Genomic DNA, 15941 nt, shown 5'->3' with positions numbered 1-15941 from the left:
CCTGTAGTTTCAATACTAAAAGGACTAGTTGTCATCAGAGACTTGAGGAGCAGAAGACACAATTCAACCCACAGCCTTTAAAGGCCGGTGGTAATTATTTGCAAGAGTTAATGGAAAGTGGAACCGCTGGCAGAAATGAGTCAGGGCGAAAGAAACAACTCAAAGGGGAGTGGAAGGGAAACTGCTGCCCGGGCAGCCTCGCTTCAGCTCTAAAAAGTCTATTAAATGAATTAGTAAACAATCAATTTGCAGCCACCTAGAAGGTAATAAGTTGATAACAACAACTAACACCAGTTGTGAAAACCAAACGATGCTGAAGTAGTGTAATTCACCTTCAGGAACACCAGGTCCCAGAGACTGAGGGGAAAGGCTGGAGCAAGGAAGACGTACCCTTGGTGGATGAGGATCAGGTCAGGGAATATTTAAGCAACCTCCACATACCTAAGTCCTTGGACCTTGATAGGATGTACCCACAAGTGCTAAGGGAGCTGGCAGATGTCATTGCAAGGCCACTCTCCATCATCTTTGATCGATTATGGCAGCTGGGAGTAGTGCCCAATGACTGGAGGAAAGCATGTCACCCCCATCTTCAAGAAGGGCAAGAAGGATGACCTAGGGAACTACAGGCTGCTCGGTCTCACCTCAGTCCCTGGGAAGGCAGTGGAGCAGCTAATGCTGGAAACCGTCTCCAAACACATCAAGGGCAAAGAAATCACCAGGAGTAGTCAGCATGGCTTCACCAAGGGTGAGTCATGCTTGGCCAATTCAATAAACTTCCATGATCAAGTGACTGGCCTGGTAGATGAGGGGAGAGCAGTGGATATTGTCTATCTGGACTTCAGTAAGGCTTTTGACACTGTTTCCCATAAGATCCTGACAGAGAAGCTCTTCATGCTGGATGAGCAGGCAGGTGGATTGAAAACTGCCTGAATGGCCAGGACCAGAAGGTGGTGATCAGTGGCATAAAGTCTAGTTGGAGGCCACTAATAGTGGTATACCCCAGGGGACAATACTGGGTCCAGTCCTGTTCAACATCTTCATTAATGATCTGGATGATGGGGCTGAGTGTACCTTCAGCAAGTTTGCAGACACCACCAAATGCAGAGGAGTAGCTCATATGCCAGAGGGTCGCGCTGCCATTCAGGGGAACTTCAAGGCTGGAGAAATGGGCTGTCAGGAACCTCACGAAGTTCAACAAGGAAAAGGGTGAAGTCTGGCACCTGGAGAGGAACCGCACCATGCGTGGATATATGCTGGGAGCTGATAGCTGGAAAGCAGCTCGATGGAAAAGGACCTGGGGGTCCTGTTGGACACCATGTTGAACATAAGCCAGCAATGTGTCTTTGCAGCAAAGGCAGCAAATGGTATTTTGGGCTGCATTAGAACTGCTGCCAGCAGGTCAAGAGGCCACAGTTGGAGTGCTGGACCAGTTCCAGGGTCCCCAGCACAAGAGAGACAGGGACATACATCCAATGAAGGACCGCAAAGATGATGAAGGGACTGAAGCATCTCTCCTATGAGGAAATTCTGAGAAAGCTGGGAGTTTTCAGCCTGGAGAAGAGAAGGCTCAGGAGGATCTCATCAGTGTGTATAAATACCTGGAGGGAGGGTGCAAAGAGGACAGAGCCAGGCTGCCTTCAGTGGTGCCCAATGACAGGACCAGAGGCAATGGGCACAAACTGAAACACAGGAGGTTCGCCCTCAACATCAGGAAGGACTTTTTCACTGTGAGGGTGACCAAGCACTGGCACAGGTCACCCAGGGAGGTTGTGGAGTCTCCATCCTTGGATATGTTCAAAAGCCATCTGGACATGGTCCTAGGCAACTGGCTCTAGGTGGCCCTGCTTGAGCAGGAAGGTTGGACCAGATGACCTCCAGATGTGCCTTCCAACCTCATCTCTTCTGTGATTCTGTGAACTTCCTCCTGTGACAGGGTGGCTGGTTGCTGGGGCTGTTGGGAGGCCACCACGGTGACACCACATGGTATCCCAATGGCTGCTGAGAAGCTGCTTCTTGGGAGCAAGGGAGGGAGAGACAAGAGAGAGGAAATCCCCACGAGATGGTTCTGCCACTCACTGGGCACTGCTCAAACCCTACTAGTCAGTAGCTCCCTGGGAAATCAGGGGGCTTTGCAAAAAAGTCCTCAGAAGGTGCTGTCCTGGGCCCTGCTCAATTCTCTGGTCTCCTGATGGCAGAGAAAATACCAAATCTGCAGTGTGCCCAGGTCAGAGGTGGGTTTCCTGCACCCCGGTGGAGGGGCTGGGGTTCAGACTGGTCTGGGTACATTGCAGCAACACTCCGGGCTCAACCATCTGAAATTTAATAAAGATAAACCCAAACAACCGCTCTGGGGGAGGCGAGCCCTGGCACACAGACGCTGCTCGCCAGCGAGGTGGGAGCGCCGCAGAAATGGACCCGAGGGTGAAGCGCAGCCGCGGGGATGTCAGCGGCACACGGCGCTCGTAGAAAAAGGCAAATCTGCAAATTTTACTCAGGAGAGCAGTGGGTGAGACAAGGAGGGCGAGGAGGAGGCTGGGCCCCGGGGTGGCTGGAGGGACTGCGGGCTTTATCTTCAAGAGCTGTGTTTTGAGCTGAGTTTGGACAAATGGAGGATGGAGACAGTAATGGAAAGCATGAAGTCTGGGAAATGCGGAGAAGGAGAGGTTTTTGAGGCGGCGCTCTGACTGCTCCTACGGTGTCATTCTCTTGGCCACGCAAAATGAAGACAGCGCTTCAAAAACTGCAGCGTTGCCCTTTTCTTCACGTGGTGCTTCCCGTTTCCAGCTCTGTTCATGCTGGAGATTTGGGGTTTGGTCAGGCTTCGGAAAGGATGCGATGCTGAAGCAGGCTGACATGATGGCAGGTAGTCGCACACACGTGTGTTTACGGACTATATATTTGGTGGTTCTGTGGTGCTTTAAGTGTACAAAGCCCAATGCTAATATTAACCAACCAGTCCAAGGGGCTTTTGCCCCATTGTGTGTATGAGAAAGCATGATGGCTGTGTGTCGCCTGACACCTATGTATAGGAACTTCACAGGAACAGCTTTTATTTTATTAGGACACACACTTTCATTGGAGTCCTTGCAGCAGAATGCTGAGCAGAGTGCACGAGGGGGGAGATGAACATCCCAAAAGATATTTATAGATGTGTGTTCCTAGTCCTTTCCTCTCCAGTAAGAAAGCAATTCTCTGAAAGGATTATTTTGACTGGCTGCTCAAGATTTCCAGAGGAGGAGATTAATGTGCGGGAAGCCTCGCAGCGCCACTGGAAAAGCTCGCTGGCTCTGCACATTTTCGTGAGCTTCCTGGCTCGCTGTGTCAAGGTTATCTTCCTCAGACAGGGAGATGTGGATGTCAAATAGCGACGCAGCAAGCAGGAGGGCTGGGGTCTGACAGCAGCTGCTGAAGCACAGAATGACCTGTGCCTGGAGAGCACCGACCACAAATGGGGGGTTACAGCGGATGCAGGCACTGCGCCCCAAGGTGTCCATCCCTCCTCCCTTTTTTTCTTTTTGTCTACTTGAGAAAATCCACTATTTCAAATGGCCGAGTGGAATACAATGGAGGTGTTTTCTCCCAGGTGCTCAGTGTTTTCAAGTGGTGCCAACTTTGCCTGATCCTGACAGCGATCCTGTGTGTATCCCACAACAGAAGGGGAGGCAAGAGCCACCCAGATGTTTAGGTTTGCAGGGAGAGGGAACAATTAAACATCTAGATACATCAGAAGCTGTTTGCAGAGTCGTTTTAGTTCCATCTTAGCCCTCCCTTGCCAAGGCAATTCCCCAAATTGCAAAAAAAATTTGCCAGAGCCTGGTTCCATCCTGCAGCTATTCCAGCTCCAAGGGGTACAAAAAGATAACATTCCCTCCTCCAAGGGGTTTCTGCTCTTTTCAACTATATTTACAACTGTGTTGCTCTGCTGGCTAAAGGGAAGGGACTTCTCCTTCAGTGTCTCTCATGGCCCCTTGATTTCCTCTGCTTTTCCTTAAACAGAACCCTCAGAATTATGTTGCACTTAAAAAAAAAAACAAACACCAAACCACTGCAATTCTTATTTTAAGGCAGCCATACCAAACAGATTTTTGCTGGCAAAGCTTTCTTCTCCCTGCACACCCAGAAATCAGCTGAGAAAGCCCCTGGAGTTGATATCATGGTTGGGGATTTTTTGCAGGGAGGAGGGTAAAGGCCTGTTTTCCTCCACACATATGTTGGGGGTGACTTTGGAGTGAGCTTCAGCATGAGGAAGTAATGGGCTGGGTTTCCAGTAAAGCACCGGTGCCACCGGCAGGTCCTATGGTGCTGAGCAGTGCCAGGGGACAGGCGGCAATCGGAAGGGGCAGAGCAGAAGAGCAGAGCAGGGATGAGGATGCGGGGAGAGGTGCTGAGCGGCAGGAAAGCCTGCACTGCATTACTTTTTGCATTATGGCAATTTCAAACCTTAGCAGCCTGATTCCTACTGCCTTTAACATGAGATTCCTGCCAAATTGAAGCCACCTTTGGAAGCCTTTGAAAGTAGGGAAGACTGTGCGCTTTCATGGCAAGCTGGAGGCTTACTGTCCCAGAGTGGTCTCCTCTGCTTTTACTGCTCCTTGTAAATCAAAACTAAGCTGCAAGCTGCCTGGTAGGTTTACACTGGTGTAAAACAGGCGGAAGAAAAGGAAGGATCAGTGTCTACTGTAGGAGGACAGCTGGGACTCATCCAGCTGCAGATGCCCTGAGGACCTGTGTTGTCTCCTTCCCCCTCTCCTGTCAGTAGCTCCCTCCTGCCTGCCCGTGTCCATGCACAGGTCCTTTCTTCATGGTCACAGCACTGGTCTCTGCTTCAACAATATTCCTCTTTTGACTGAATTCCATAACTACATTTAGGTGGTGGGTTTTCCTCTTCAGGAGATTAGTAGAAGCTTAGCATTAAATACCATCCTTAAATACCAGCTACAATCCTGTGCTCAGTAGACCACAAAACACAAACTTTGGTGTTCAAGTAAGAAAAGGCCATTTTGTGGGGAAAAAGAGAACTCAGTTGTATTAAAAGCATTTGGCTTAATAAAAGGCCCAGTCTCCACCTAGATACTAACTACGGCCTTGCTGCTTACACATTTGCGTCTGCATGGACTACAGGGAATGTATCCTTGAAAGACAGCCTTCTATTAAGTTAAGAAAAGGTCACAACTCACAATGTTAATCACCTGCCTCTCAACCAGCATGTTTCTATAAATTTGCTTGTACCCAAAGTACCTGAGAGTTTTCCATATCTTATAGTACAGATAATAATAATTTGCATGATAGAAAGACTGGATAAAAACACTGTTGTAGGTAAATGTGTCCCCATTGAACAAGATGGATTTGACAGCTTGGCACCTGCTGGGAACTCCTACCAGGCTGTGTGCCATCCAGAGAGAGGAAACCAGCTATTCGGCCGTGGTTTGGATGCTGGGCAGCACTCAGACCTTCTGGATAGCATGTGGGGGAGTATAGACAAAGAGAGAGACAGAGAGATGGAGAAGTTGTTCAGGCCTCAGTCTAATGGAGACATTACTTTTATTAGTGTTAAATCCCTACTGAAGGTAAGGATTTTTCATAAGGCTTTTCCCCATGAGAATATGGGCAAGAGGGTGCAGAGCAGTTACAGTCAGCAAATGATGTACACTTTGGATAAGGATGCTTTCCAGTGATCTGGCAGAGGCTGTGGGACTCTCTGCAGCCATCCAACACCACAGCCTGTGCTTCCCTGCTGTCTCCGTCATGGGGTTGAAACCAAGGCGTGAACACACTGCAGCAATTATGTTAAGCTGTACTGGGCTTCAACTACTAAAATTGGGGTACAACTGTGAAGTCTGAGCCCGTAAAATGCTGAATGCTGGCAGCTGTCATTATCTTCCAGGGAGTTATTTGTAGGGGTAAGGATGCAGGATCCATCCCTGGTAAGAAAAACCCTATTTCTGTGCCCACCTGCAATGCTCACAGCATTTGTGTACTGCCCATTCAAATATGCCCAATGGATCAGGAGGTTTTCCTGGTGACCTGTAGCCCTGGGGTCTCCTCACTGGCGAGGCTGATGGAGATGTGACCAAGGAGGTCACACACCTAGAAGCAGCAGTATTATTGAGACTTGCCAACATTATTTCCCCTCCCAGCTACTTTCTGCTGTTCCACACAGCTAGCCAAATGCTCAGATGTACTTCAGATATCGAGGTCGCTATTTTGCTCCTGTGCAGGAAAGGCAACAGATATCTTTCCACGTTATATACCCTCCTAGATCACAGACATGCAATCTCTTGTTTCTCTGGGCTTCATCTGTACATGCTGAGTGAGTGAGCAAGTCTGTGGCTGTGTTGCTCTGACAGCCGCCCGAGTGCAGGGTGCTGCCACTCTCCTGTGAAGCCATAGGAAATGTTTCACGATTCAAGATAAGAGAGACCTTCACTTCCTCCTTCTGTGCTTGCAGGGCTAAGCTGCCTCCGAGGCTGCACCATCCACCCTGACAGCCCACTCACAAAATGGACCAGGAAACCCTTGGAAGTGTCGTCCTGCTCGCCATCGTCACCTTGATAAGTGTTGTCCAGAACGGTAAGACAAAAACAAGCATTTATTTAAGGGCTAAAAGGGAGCTGAGAAAAGTTCAGGATGATGTATGCTGATCTGATCTTTGGATAGATAATCTTTGTATATAAGTGTGTGTGTGCTTAGGTGTGACTTTGGCTTTAGACATTATCTTCTAAGCATAAAATTTGCCTGGCGATACTGCAGTGTCTTGGCAGTCGCATGGTCCTACTCTGTTATTCTAGAGTGAGCTATTCTATGATATTCTCTGGTATTCTGTGTCAGCTAATGAAAGGACTGAGAAGCTGAGGTACCCACCCTGTGACAATATGCATTTCGATTTGGGGACTGAGACCTTCTTTCCTGGCTAAAGTCCCTAATGTGGGCAGCCAGAGCCGCTCTCCAGCCACGGGCAGGGGCTGGGGCTCTGGGGGGCTGCGATGGGTCAGACCTTTGCATGGAGCTTGGCGAAGGGGGCAAAACTGCATCGACTCATCAGAGGAGTCTGTCCAGGTTATTTGAGGGCAGCAGCTCTCCTGCTTTCCTGCATCTCCAGGTCCTACAGTCCAACCAACCTCAGTTAGCTGCAGTCCCAAGAACACTGCGCATTTCCTGCAATGGAGAAGTTTCCTGTTTTGGTTCTTATTCAGACCTCTGTAGTCCCTGCTATTCTGCAGGATTTTTTAAATAAACCAACAAGTTTCTCTCTTGTGCAAACCTGATTTGGACTTGATCATCATCACTTATAAATATTTAAACATTTTAGCAGCAAATTCTGCCCAGAACACGGAGAAGGCAGTGAGGTTTGCCCCAGCTGCACTGAGATTGCCTGGGTTCATGGAGAGTCAGCAGTGGGATGGGGGTGCTGACTCAAGTGCTGGAAAATTTCTGTGAAGGCTTCTTGGTATGAATGGGAGATTCCCACTGAGCACAAACCCCACGTTCAGTCCCAGGAAGTGGGCTGTTCTTGGGCTGCTGCAGAAAGGGGAAGTGGTGGAAGCCTCGGCATAAGCCTGGCTGCCAGAGAGCCAAAAAAAAAAAAAAGAGGTGCAGAGGGGTTTAGTTTCAACATAGGCACTAAATGCCACATCATTTAACACAATGCTCTTTTCTGGTAAATGCAGAGTATGTGATGTCACCAGAATAGGGCACGTTGAGATCAGAGCCCATACTGCAGTTGAAAAAATGTGTCAGATATACATTTCTTGCTATTTAACCAGGTGACTTTAGATACAGTTTTTTTTCCTCTCATTCTGAAACTCGAGCATTTGACTTCCAGCCTGACATGTGCTCTTATCTCATGGAAATCTGTCTGTGAGATTATTGACCCAGCCGCTGCAGACAGGCAGCGCAGCGCTTGGCAAGGGGCTCTGCGTGCCAAGCGGTAGTGGCACACAGCCCTAAGCCATGATTTCAGACCTTGCATCATTTGATTTCCTCCTCCCAGGCTTTCTGTCTAGGAAGACCGGACAGATATGCAGTCCTGCAACGAATGCAATACACAAGGCAGCAGAAATGCTCATCAAAAGATATCAGTTGTTGTACTGAACTCTTGCTGTGGCTCTGGTTCAGCAAAGCACTTGGGCATCTGCTTGATTGTCTTTAAGAAGGTGAAGCCAGTACCGTGTAAATTAGGGTTTATATGCTTTTCTGCAGGATTAGAAAACGGTTCGGGTGAATACTGTTATTCCCAAAGCTGGAGGCTGACTGTGGTGCTGGCCCAGTCTGACATCCATTTATTGTCACCTTGTCCAGTTACTGTCACCTTGTTTGTCTCAGGAATCTCCATATCCTACAGAGTGACTCACATGGCCGGATGCTGCTGAGTCACACATGTAGCTTTAGGTTTTGTTCTTGCATGAGAGATGTTGCACGTCAGCAGCTTTCAAGGCAAGTCAGTGGTCATTGCTGGGCAGATCGGGATGGAGAAAGCAAAGCGAAGTCAACGGAAAGAAGGAGTAACTTGCAGGTTTGCCAGCACTCGCCAGGTTGGAGCATCAGCACATGGTTTCTGTTGGCATGAACTTGCGAAACAACCAGGCTTGGATTCAACTCTTGTGCCAGAGTGGGACTGCAGTGGTTCAGGCTCAGGGCAGCCTGTGCATCCCTTGCGCCTCAGGGCATCACCTCCTTGTACAGCTGAGCTGAATTGAACCCCTCAGCTCTAGCCCTGCTCCTTTCAGACATCTCATGCCGGCTTGTGAAACCACCTTCTTGCCTTGAGGTTCAGGGTCAAGAGCAGGAAATATAGCCATGGTGTTTTAAGCTGCTTCACACTGTATTCTCCCGTTTCCCCAGTGCCAGGCTAACAGAATCCCAATGCTGCTGTGATGTGAGCACAGACCTATGGCGAGAGCCACCCCTGGATGTGATCTGTCAACTCTGCTCTTGTCCTTTGCGGACCTTCAGCCTGGCTGAGCCTCAGGCAGCCAGGACTCACCTATTGGGCTGCCTGCTGGGGAGATTTTGGGAGCCTGCAGGGCGTGTGAGGTTGACAAGGCTAAGGAACCACAGAACTGGGGAGCCACTTCCAGGGAAAAATCTCACTTGATGCAGCAGGCTCCACCTCTCCATATGACAGTGACATGCTTGGTCCCCTTCTGATTGACTGCCCTCAACTTAGGGGTCCACGTGGTCCTGAGGAAATATAGTTGCTGCGGTGGGTTGGAGGTGATTGACGGAGGCATTTTCTGTAGAGGTGGACATCTCATGTGAGGTGGTTGTCTAAGCTCTTGAGTCAATGGAGAAAGGTCAGCCCTTCAGTGAGGTGATTTCTCTCATGCCACTAGCTCTTGGAGGTATGCTTTGACCTCTGGAGGTGCCTTTCCTCAGTTTCCCTCTGTAACCCACTGTTTACAGAAGGAAAATATCCATCTTTCCAGCACTTCTCAATGTCTCTGAAGTGAGGTGAGACAAAGCCTGCTCCTCAAGTGTACATGATAACCCTACCTCTGTCCTTTGCCCTAATGCCCAGTTTGTTGACCAAGGATCCATACACCATATTGGAGACAGCAAGAGATTCCAGGACAGATGCCTGGACCTCCACATCCAGATCCTTCCCAGGAGACCCAGCACACCCACACCTGGCCAGCCCTGGTCCCAGACACTGTGCACTGTGAGTGTCATCACCAGCACCTCCAAGTTCTTGTCCTCAGTTGTCCTTGTCCTCACTGTCACGTTGGACATGTCTCTGTTCAGCCTGACGGCTCTCAGCATTGCAGAGCCTCTCTGCAACAGCACACTGGCATTTGGGAAGTGGAAGCAACTGCAGCAGCAGAGAGGGAGATACATATAGTTTATTCTTGGCTTTCTCTGAAGCTGTGGCATCTTCTAGTCGTTTCACGTACATGCTAAAAGGAAGCAAGGAGGTATGCTATGTATCCCACGGAGCCCATGCAGTCCCAGGCCTGCAGGAAGTGGTTTTCCATCACAGTAGCTTTGCACTGTACAAAAAATTTCCATCCAGCCTAGTCCTCTTCAACTAGGTCCTCTTAGACACCATAGGCAGGTTAATAGCCCCATGCCAAAGGCTGGGGTGGCATGGAGGTGGAGATGCCTGGAGCTCTTGGTGGCTAAGCTGTCTGCTCTGGGTCCCCCAGGGCCAGGTCCTCCAGGAGCCAACAGTGCACCGCACTGGTGGCAGTGGGAAGGTCTGCAGCCTGGCTCAGAGTGCTGGGGGTTTTTCTGGAGAAAGGCTGTGTGTACCCAGGGAATCACTCAGTGGCTTTTAGTGAAGGCAACGGAAGTACAAAAGACCTACTTACAGCATCAGTGAGGGGAAAAAGGAGGTAACTTCAGATTCTAGGGATTAAATCCTGCAGCTTATCGAGTTACACTTCTATCGTTATAATAATATTTTTCCCGATGGGTTATCTTTTTTATATATATATGGCAAATATTCTAAGCCATGGGGTGATTTGGGTACACTGGGATGGGATGCACGACAATACAAAGCTTGCAGCTTGTAGCCTGTCAGGGCTCTGCTGCATTTAGACACATGATTGATGGTCTTCGGTTTAGTGTCATCAGATAAAATGTGTTTGTCAGGCGCATGGTACATTATCTTGAGGTGCTGCATTTTGGCAGCAGCTGACACTCTGACACAACACTGCTGCTTAAAAGGAGGATGCACACAACGCGGACACATAGCGATCAGCCATCAGGACCAGGTTCTCAGTGGGCCCTTCTGGAAAATGAAGCAGCCCTGCGGGATGTCCCTGGTTTGGCAAATGGGTATCACTGAAAGAGAAGAGACTCCCTTGTCTCCCTGCTCTATTAGAGAGTGAGAATTGGGTGGGTTTGGCAGCTTTGTCTAGAAAGCTTTTTTTCCCACTGGGGGCACGAAGGACGGAGTCTGGGCTGTACTTCTGCAGCAGGCAGAGGTGTGGGCTGCCAGCAGTGCAGTGCGGGCATGAAGCAGGGCTCAGAGGGGAGGGCCTGCTCTCAGTCACATACGAACCCGTGGGGATGTCTGAGGTCACACCGCACTGTGCCCTTGCACAGAGGGTTTGGTTATACCATGGTGACAGAGTGAGCACCCTGGCCACATCCTGCACCTCCACGCACTCACGTCCTCTCCTGCCATCCAGCCTGAGAACACTTCATGAGAACAGACCTGAGCCCACAAAGCCCAGCTTCTGCAGTATCTCCAAATTACATCTCAGATTGAATACTCTGTGTTTCTTTGACAGCTTTTTTTGCTAACAAAGTGGAGCATGAAAGCAAACACTGCAATGGCAAGGGGTTCCAGCGGCTGGGATCCTCCGCCTTCGACCGTGTCTACACTGCCAAGTGAGTAGACAAGCCCTGAGGAGCCGGTGGGGACAGAGTGGGGTTTGTCTCTCTCTTCGTTAGGGTTTAAACCAGACCCTTTTGCAGTCCAGAGGTGGGTTCCAAATGCCCTCAGATGAAGGCATTGCTCTGCAGTCCCACTGCTGCATGCATTGCTGTGATATTTAGACCTGCAGTTCACCAGTATGTTTGCTGGTGAACCCAGCCCCTTTCTGGGTGCCGCATTTGTATTGGACTTGCAATCCTTATGTGTATTCACAGAATCACAGAATGATATGGGGTTGGAAGGGATCTATGGAGATCATCTAGTCCAACCCCCCTGCCAAAGCAGGTCCACCTAGAGCAGGTTGCACAGGAAAGTGTCCAGGTGGGTTTTGAATGTCTCCAGAGACGGAGACTCCACCACCTCTCTGGGCAGCCTGTTCCAGTGCTCTGCCACCCTCACAGTGAGGAAGTTCCTCCGCATGTTTAGATGGAATTTCTTATGTTCATGTTTGTGCCCATTTCCTCTTGAATTTATTGTATTATGCCCCTTCATTTGGGAACCCGTTCACCCAGCAGTAGCTAGTGCTGGCAGAGTGATACGAGCACGGCCGGGGTCCCAGAGGCACTGCAGCTCAAAAGGAAAGAGTCAGTGGAGAGACACTGACTTGCTGAGGAGCAGGTCGGTGGCAGAGGTCCTACAAACCCCTTGGTCCCTGGGCAGCTCCCGTGGCACACGGCTCTGTACTTCTCCACCACATCCGTACCTCTTGTCTTTGACATCCCTTCAGAGATGAGCAGAGGGGAAAATTAATTCCAATCCAGAAGAAAAAAGAACATAAAATATTTTTTATTACCCGTGAAGTACTGATGCTGTGCTTGAAACTGGATGGGACGTCCAAGTGCTGCCCTTCACAGGTGTGCAACCTCTGCCAAGGGCAGAGTGCTTCCCCCTCGGAAAACATTCCCAGCCGACGGAGGCAGCTGGAAATCATTCCTGTTCCCCTGCAAAGACACGTGTTAAGTCTGTGAGACACTCCTATTTGCAGTGCGATTTTGTTGGTTTCATACGGCTTTCAGTGCCAGTAACTTGATTAATATGACTTAATTACAAGGATTTTCCAGGCCAATAAAGCACACAGCATCTTTTATAAACGTGCCATGATCAAACAGGTTGGAGGAGGAAAGCGGCTTTCACAGGTGCCAGGCATGTGCGCGGGGCAGTTTGTTTTCCTCATCAGGCAGGACAAAGGCATCTTTTATTCCAGTGAGGAAACAGGGAAGCAAACCCGGGGGTGAGGCCGCCACCGTGTTCGGGCACGGACACGCCAGCCAGCCCCGGGCAGCCGCCTGCTGCCGGCATGTCAGGGGCTTCCCACCAGTCTGGGGGTAAAAACCCACCCGCAGTGGGATTATTGCAGCCCAAATTCACCCCCGCCACCCTTTGCTGGTGAAACATGCTGATTTTGCTTCTGTTTGCCCCATGTTCTGATCTTGTCTCTGACAAATTCCCTTCCAGTCAGAACTGCGGACACGCATACCCTACATTTCTGGCTGTGCTTTGGTGCGCTGGCCTCCTCTGCAGCCAAGGTAACACACAATTTTTTTTCCCCTCTTCAACCTTGCACCGCTTTCAGCAGGGGATGGTGAGCATTTGGAGGATACACTTCCAGGGACCAAATTCTCCTGCAGTGGGGGGACCTGTCTCACTTGGCTGTCCTGCAGCTTGCCATGCTGTTTAATTAGCAGCACACTCCCTGGCACAGTTTATGCCAAAACGTGTCCCCAGACACGATTCCGGCAAGGGACATTTCCCCTATAAGCATTACGGATGAGATACATCTGTTCTAGTTGGAGGGTTTAGCACTCGGATGCTGGATGTTGCATTATTCACCCCAGGACTGGAAAGGGGCTCATTAAACTGCCAGAGCTGCCAGCCTTTTCCAGAGCTGAGGGCAGCCCACTATCTACCTGCATTTCTAAATATGATCCCCTTTAATGCAATTTGAGCTTTCCTGAAGATGAGTACTTGCCTGGGGTCTGTGGCTATTCTTTCTGGAAGAAAGGAGAAGGGATGCTGCCTGCAAGTGTGGAAAAAGCTATAATTAGGGGGGAAAGGAGAAAAGCCCCTTTTAATGTGCTCAGAAATGAGTATTGGACCCTAGTACAGTCCTGCACTTGCTCCTAGAGAAGTGCATCTATCAGCTGCCTTTTATTTCTAGTGAAAGCAGTGCCTGAGCTGGCACCCTTCGTCCTGAACCCAGCATGGCCCATTCTGGGTTTCTGCAGTGAACCATCTGCAGGCAGGATTACACCCACAAATTCTTTAGAAAAGCTGGTGTGAGGGCAAGGCAGGTACTCTTTTTTCCCATGCAAAGGTCTCTGTCCTGCTTCCAGTGCTCATCCCATAGCCCAAGGCTGCAGGTTCTTGTTTCCCAGTCCAGCCTGGGCAGCAGATGGGGACGGTACATATAGAGAGACCTGTGCTGGTGTCTAACGTCTCGTTTTACCCTTTACTCAGCTCCTGCCGCCTTTGCTGGCCTGATGTACTTGTTTGTGAGGCAGAAGTACTTTGTGGGTTACCTCGGGGAAAGGACTCAGAGGTAAGGACATGCAGAGCCTCTTTACGAAACCCGGGATGCCACAGCAGCGCAGCCGGATGCTGCCACTTTCACAGGCGCAGCCGCCGGCTCACGGCGCTGCCTGCGATGGCTGTTTGGATGGGGTGGTGCAGGAAAGCCCTGATATTCTGGGGGCACAGGAGGAGCTTTGGGAGATGAAGGAGATGCAATGTCACTGGGGTCAGGGGAGCTGCAGGAACAGAGCGGCTGTTTCGGCAGCTCCTGCTCACAGTTTCTGCAAATACACACATTTGTGTGTTAGTGCCACTCTTTGCACAAGATCGTCCTTTTATATTAATAAAGCTCTTTACACACATGTGGAACAAGGTTGCCCCATAGCCTGTGGTGGCTGAGAAGACATACAAGCCCCTCTGAATAGCCACTTTTGTAAGCAGCAGCCTCCGCTGAGCGCAGGAGGCCAAATCCAGACCCAAATGGATCCTGAAAATGGCTTTTAAGAGCTCACAGCTGCCTTGCAATGCAAGATAGAGCAGAAATTTGCCCCCTTCATCTCAGCCCCTGAGGTCCTTCAGCTGGTCTCAACAACAGAGTCTGAAGTCTGAGGACATTTCGCGTGAGGTGATGTATGTTAATGAATTGCTTTCCCCCCTTTCTGTCTCCTCAGCACTCCCGGTTACTTATTTGGAAAGCGCATCATTCTGTTCCTGTTCCTCATGTCCGTGGCTGGAATACTCAACTACTATCTCATCTTCTTTTTTGGAAGTGACTTTGAAATGCACATAAAAACGATAACCAGCGCGATCTCTCCATTGCTGCTCATCCCCTAACTCCCCGCAGCGCTGAGGGGGTCAGCGTGTTTAATATATCAATACCCAGAAGCAGCCATAATTCAACTGTTTAAGAAACGAACCCGTAACCCTTTTAGATTGCTGTAAATCTTGTGCTTGATGGGCTTTGTAGTTTGATTTAACCTTGCTTTTTCCTTCAGGAAAAGAGATTTATCGTGAGCACTTGGCATGCCCAAGGAATGGTAACAACTTCCAGTTAATTCTTTAGAGGTTTTTTCGCTAAAGTGCAGCTTGCAAGCTGGTTGCATGAGTGGAAGAGACATAGTATGCTTGCTTCATAGCTGTGTGGTACTCAGCTTTTGTCCCAAAAGCCAGGAGCCTCTCAGTGTCATTCCTGACCGATGGCTCCCGCACAGGCATAGCCTTTCTTCGGCATCCCGCACGCCCCTGCCCATGCAAAGGCATGGACCAGCCTCTTCACCCACCCTTTCCCTCCCACTTGTTGATGACTGAGCTCCAGCTGCTGCAGGAGGGCGGCAAATTGGCCCGTCTGGTCTTCCTTGATAAATATTCATGCGCATAACACTCCCGACACTGATCTCATTTACACTTCAGCCTTTTTTGTTCTCCCGGAGCTGTGGAAAGGGGTCTTGCGTAAATGAGGAGCTGTTGTATTGACGGTGAGGTTGGTTTTGTTTAGCTTGGCTTTGTTTAATAAAACAGTCTAAAAGGATGAAATCTGTTTGCTCCCATCTTCTTTGCCTGGTGCGTGATCCCAATGTTCCACGGCTCGGCAGCTGGCCAGTGAGCAGAGCACAGGGAGAAGCTCCGGGCTCTTTGTGCGAGCTGCTCATTGCCCTGGGCACGGCCTTGCGGAGACTCAAGTTTAACAACTCCCTCTCTATTAGCAAGTTCAATTTTCTGCTTCCATCACTAACAATGTGCCCCTACAAAGTCCTTACGGAGGAGCAGGTTTGATTAGAGAAATGGACCGAGGTAGGCAAACAGGCCGGCACAATCTTTTTAAACATTGCTACCCTATGAGTGCTTAAGCTCTTAAGCCTGCCTGATTGCTGCATGCAGGATGGATAAAGCTGTATTTTATGACTCCTTTGGGAGGGACAGAGACTCCTCACTACGTGAGAAGAGGGTTTGCAGAACTGTTTGCGGGAGCAGGCGCAGAAAGCTGCCTGCCTTTGTACGACGTACCAAGGCTGGTGGGTTTTGTTGCTGCCCGATAGGGCAGAGGCACTTG

At 49.8% G+C, this 15941-nt stretch overlaps 1 protein-coding gene across 1 annotated transcript; it reads left to right on the top strand.

Moving 5' to 3' along the window:
* The first annotated feature begins 6448 nt into the window (after nucleotides 1–6448).
* ALOX5AP (arachidonate 5-lipoxygenase activating protein) lies at nucleotides 6449–15421 on the top strand. Its single transcript, XM_074156821.1, has 5 exons — nucleotides 6449–6570; nucleotides 11235–11334; nucleotides 12836–12906; nucleotides 13838–13919; nucleotides 14563–15421. Exons 1-5 carry the CDS (start codon nucleotides 6501–6503, stop codon nucleotides 14723–14725), a joined length of 486 nt encoding a protein of 161 aa, XP_074012922.1. The 5' UTR covers nucleotides 6449–6500; the 3' UTR covers nucleotides 14726–15421.
* Nucleotides 15422–15941: the final 520 nt, after the last annotated feature.

This window comes from Numenius arquata, chromosome 1 (assembly GCF_964106895.1).
Source record: "Numenius arquata chromosome 1, bNumArq3.hap1.1, whole genome shotgun sequence".
Classification (NCBI taxonomy): Eukaryota; Metazoa; Chordata; class Aves; order Charadriiformes; family Scolopacidae; genus Numenius; species Numenius arquata.
Note: the sequence above shows the minus strand (reverse complement) of the source record. Positions and strands in the feature narration are given on the sequence as shown.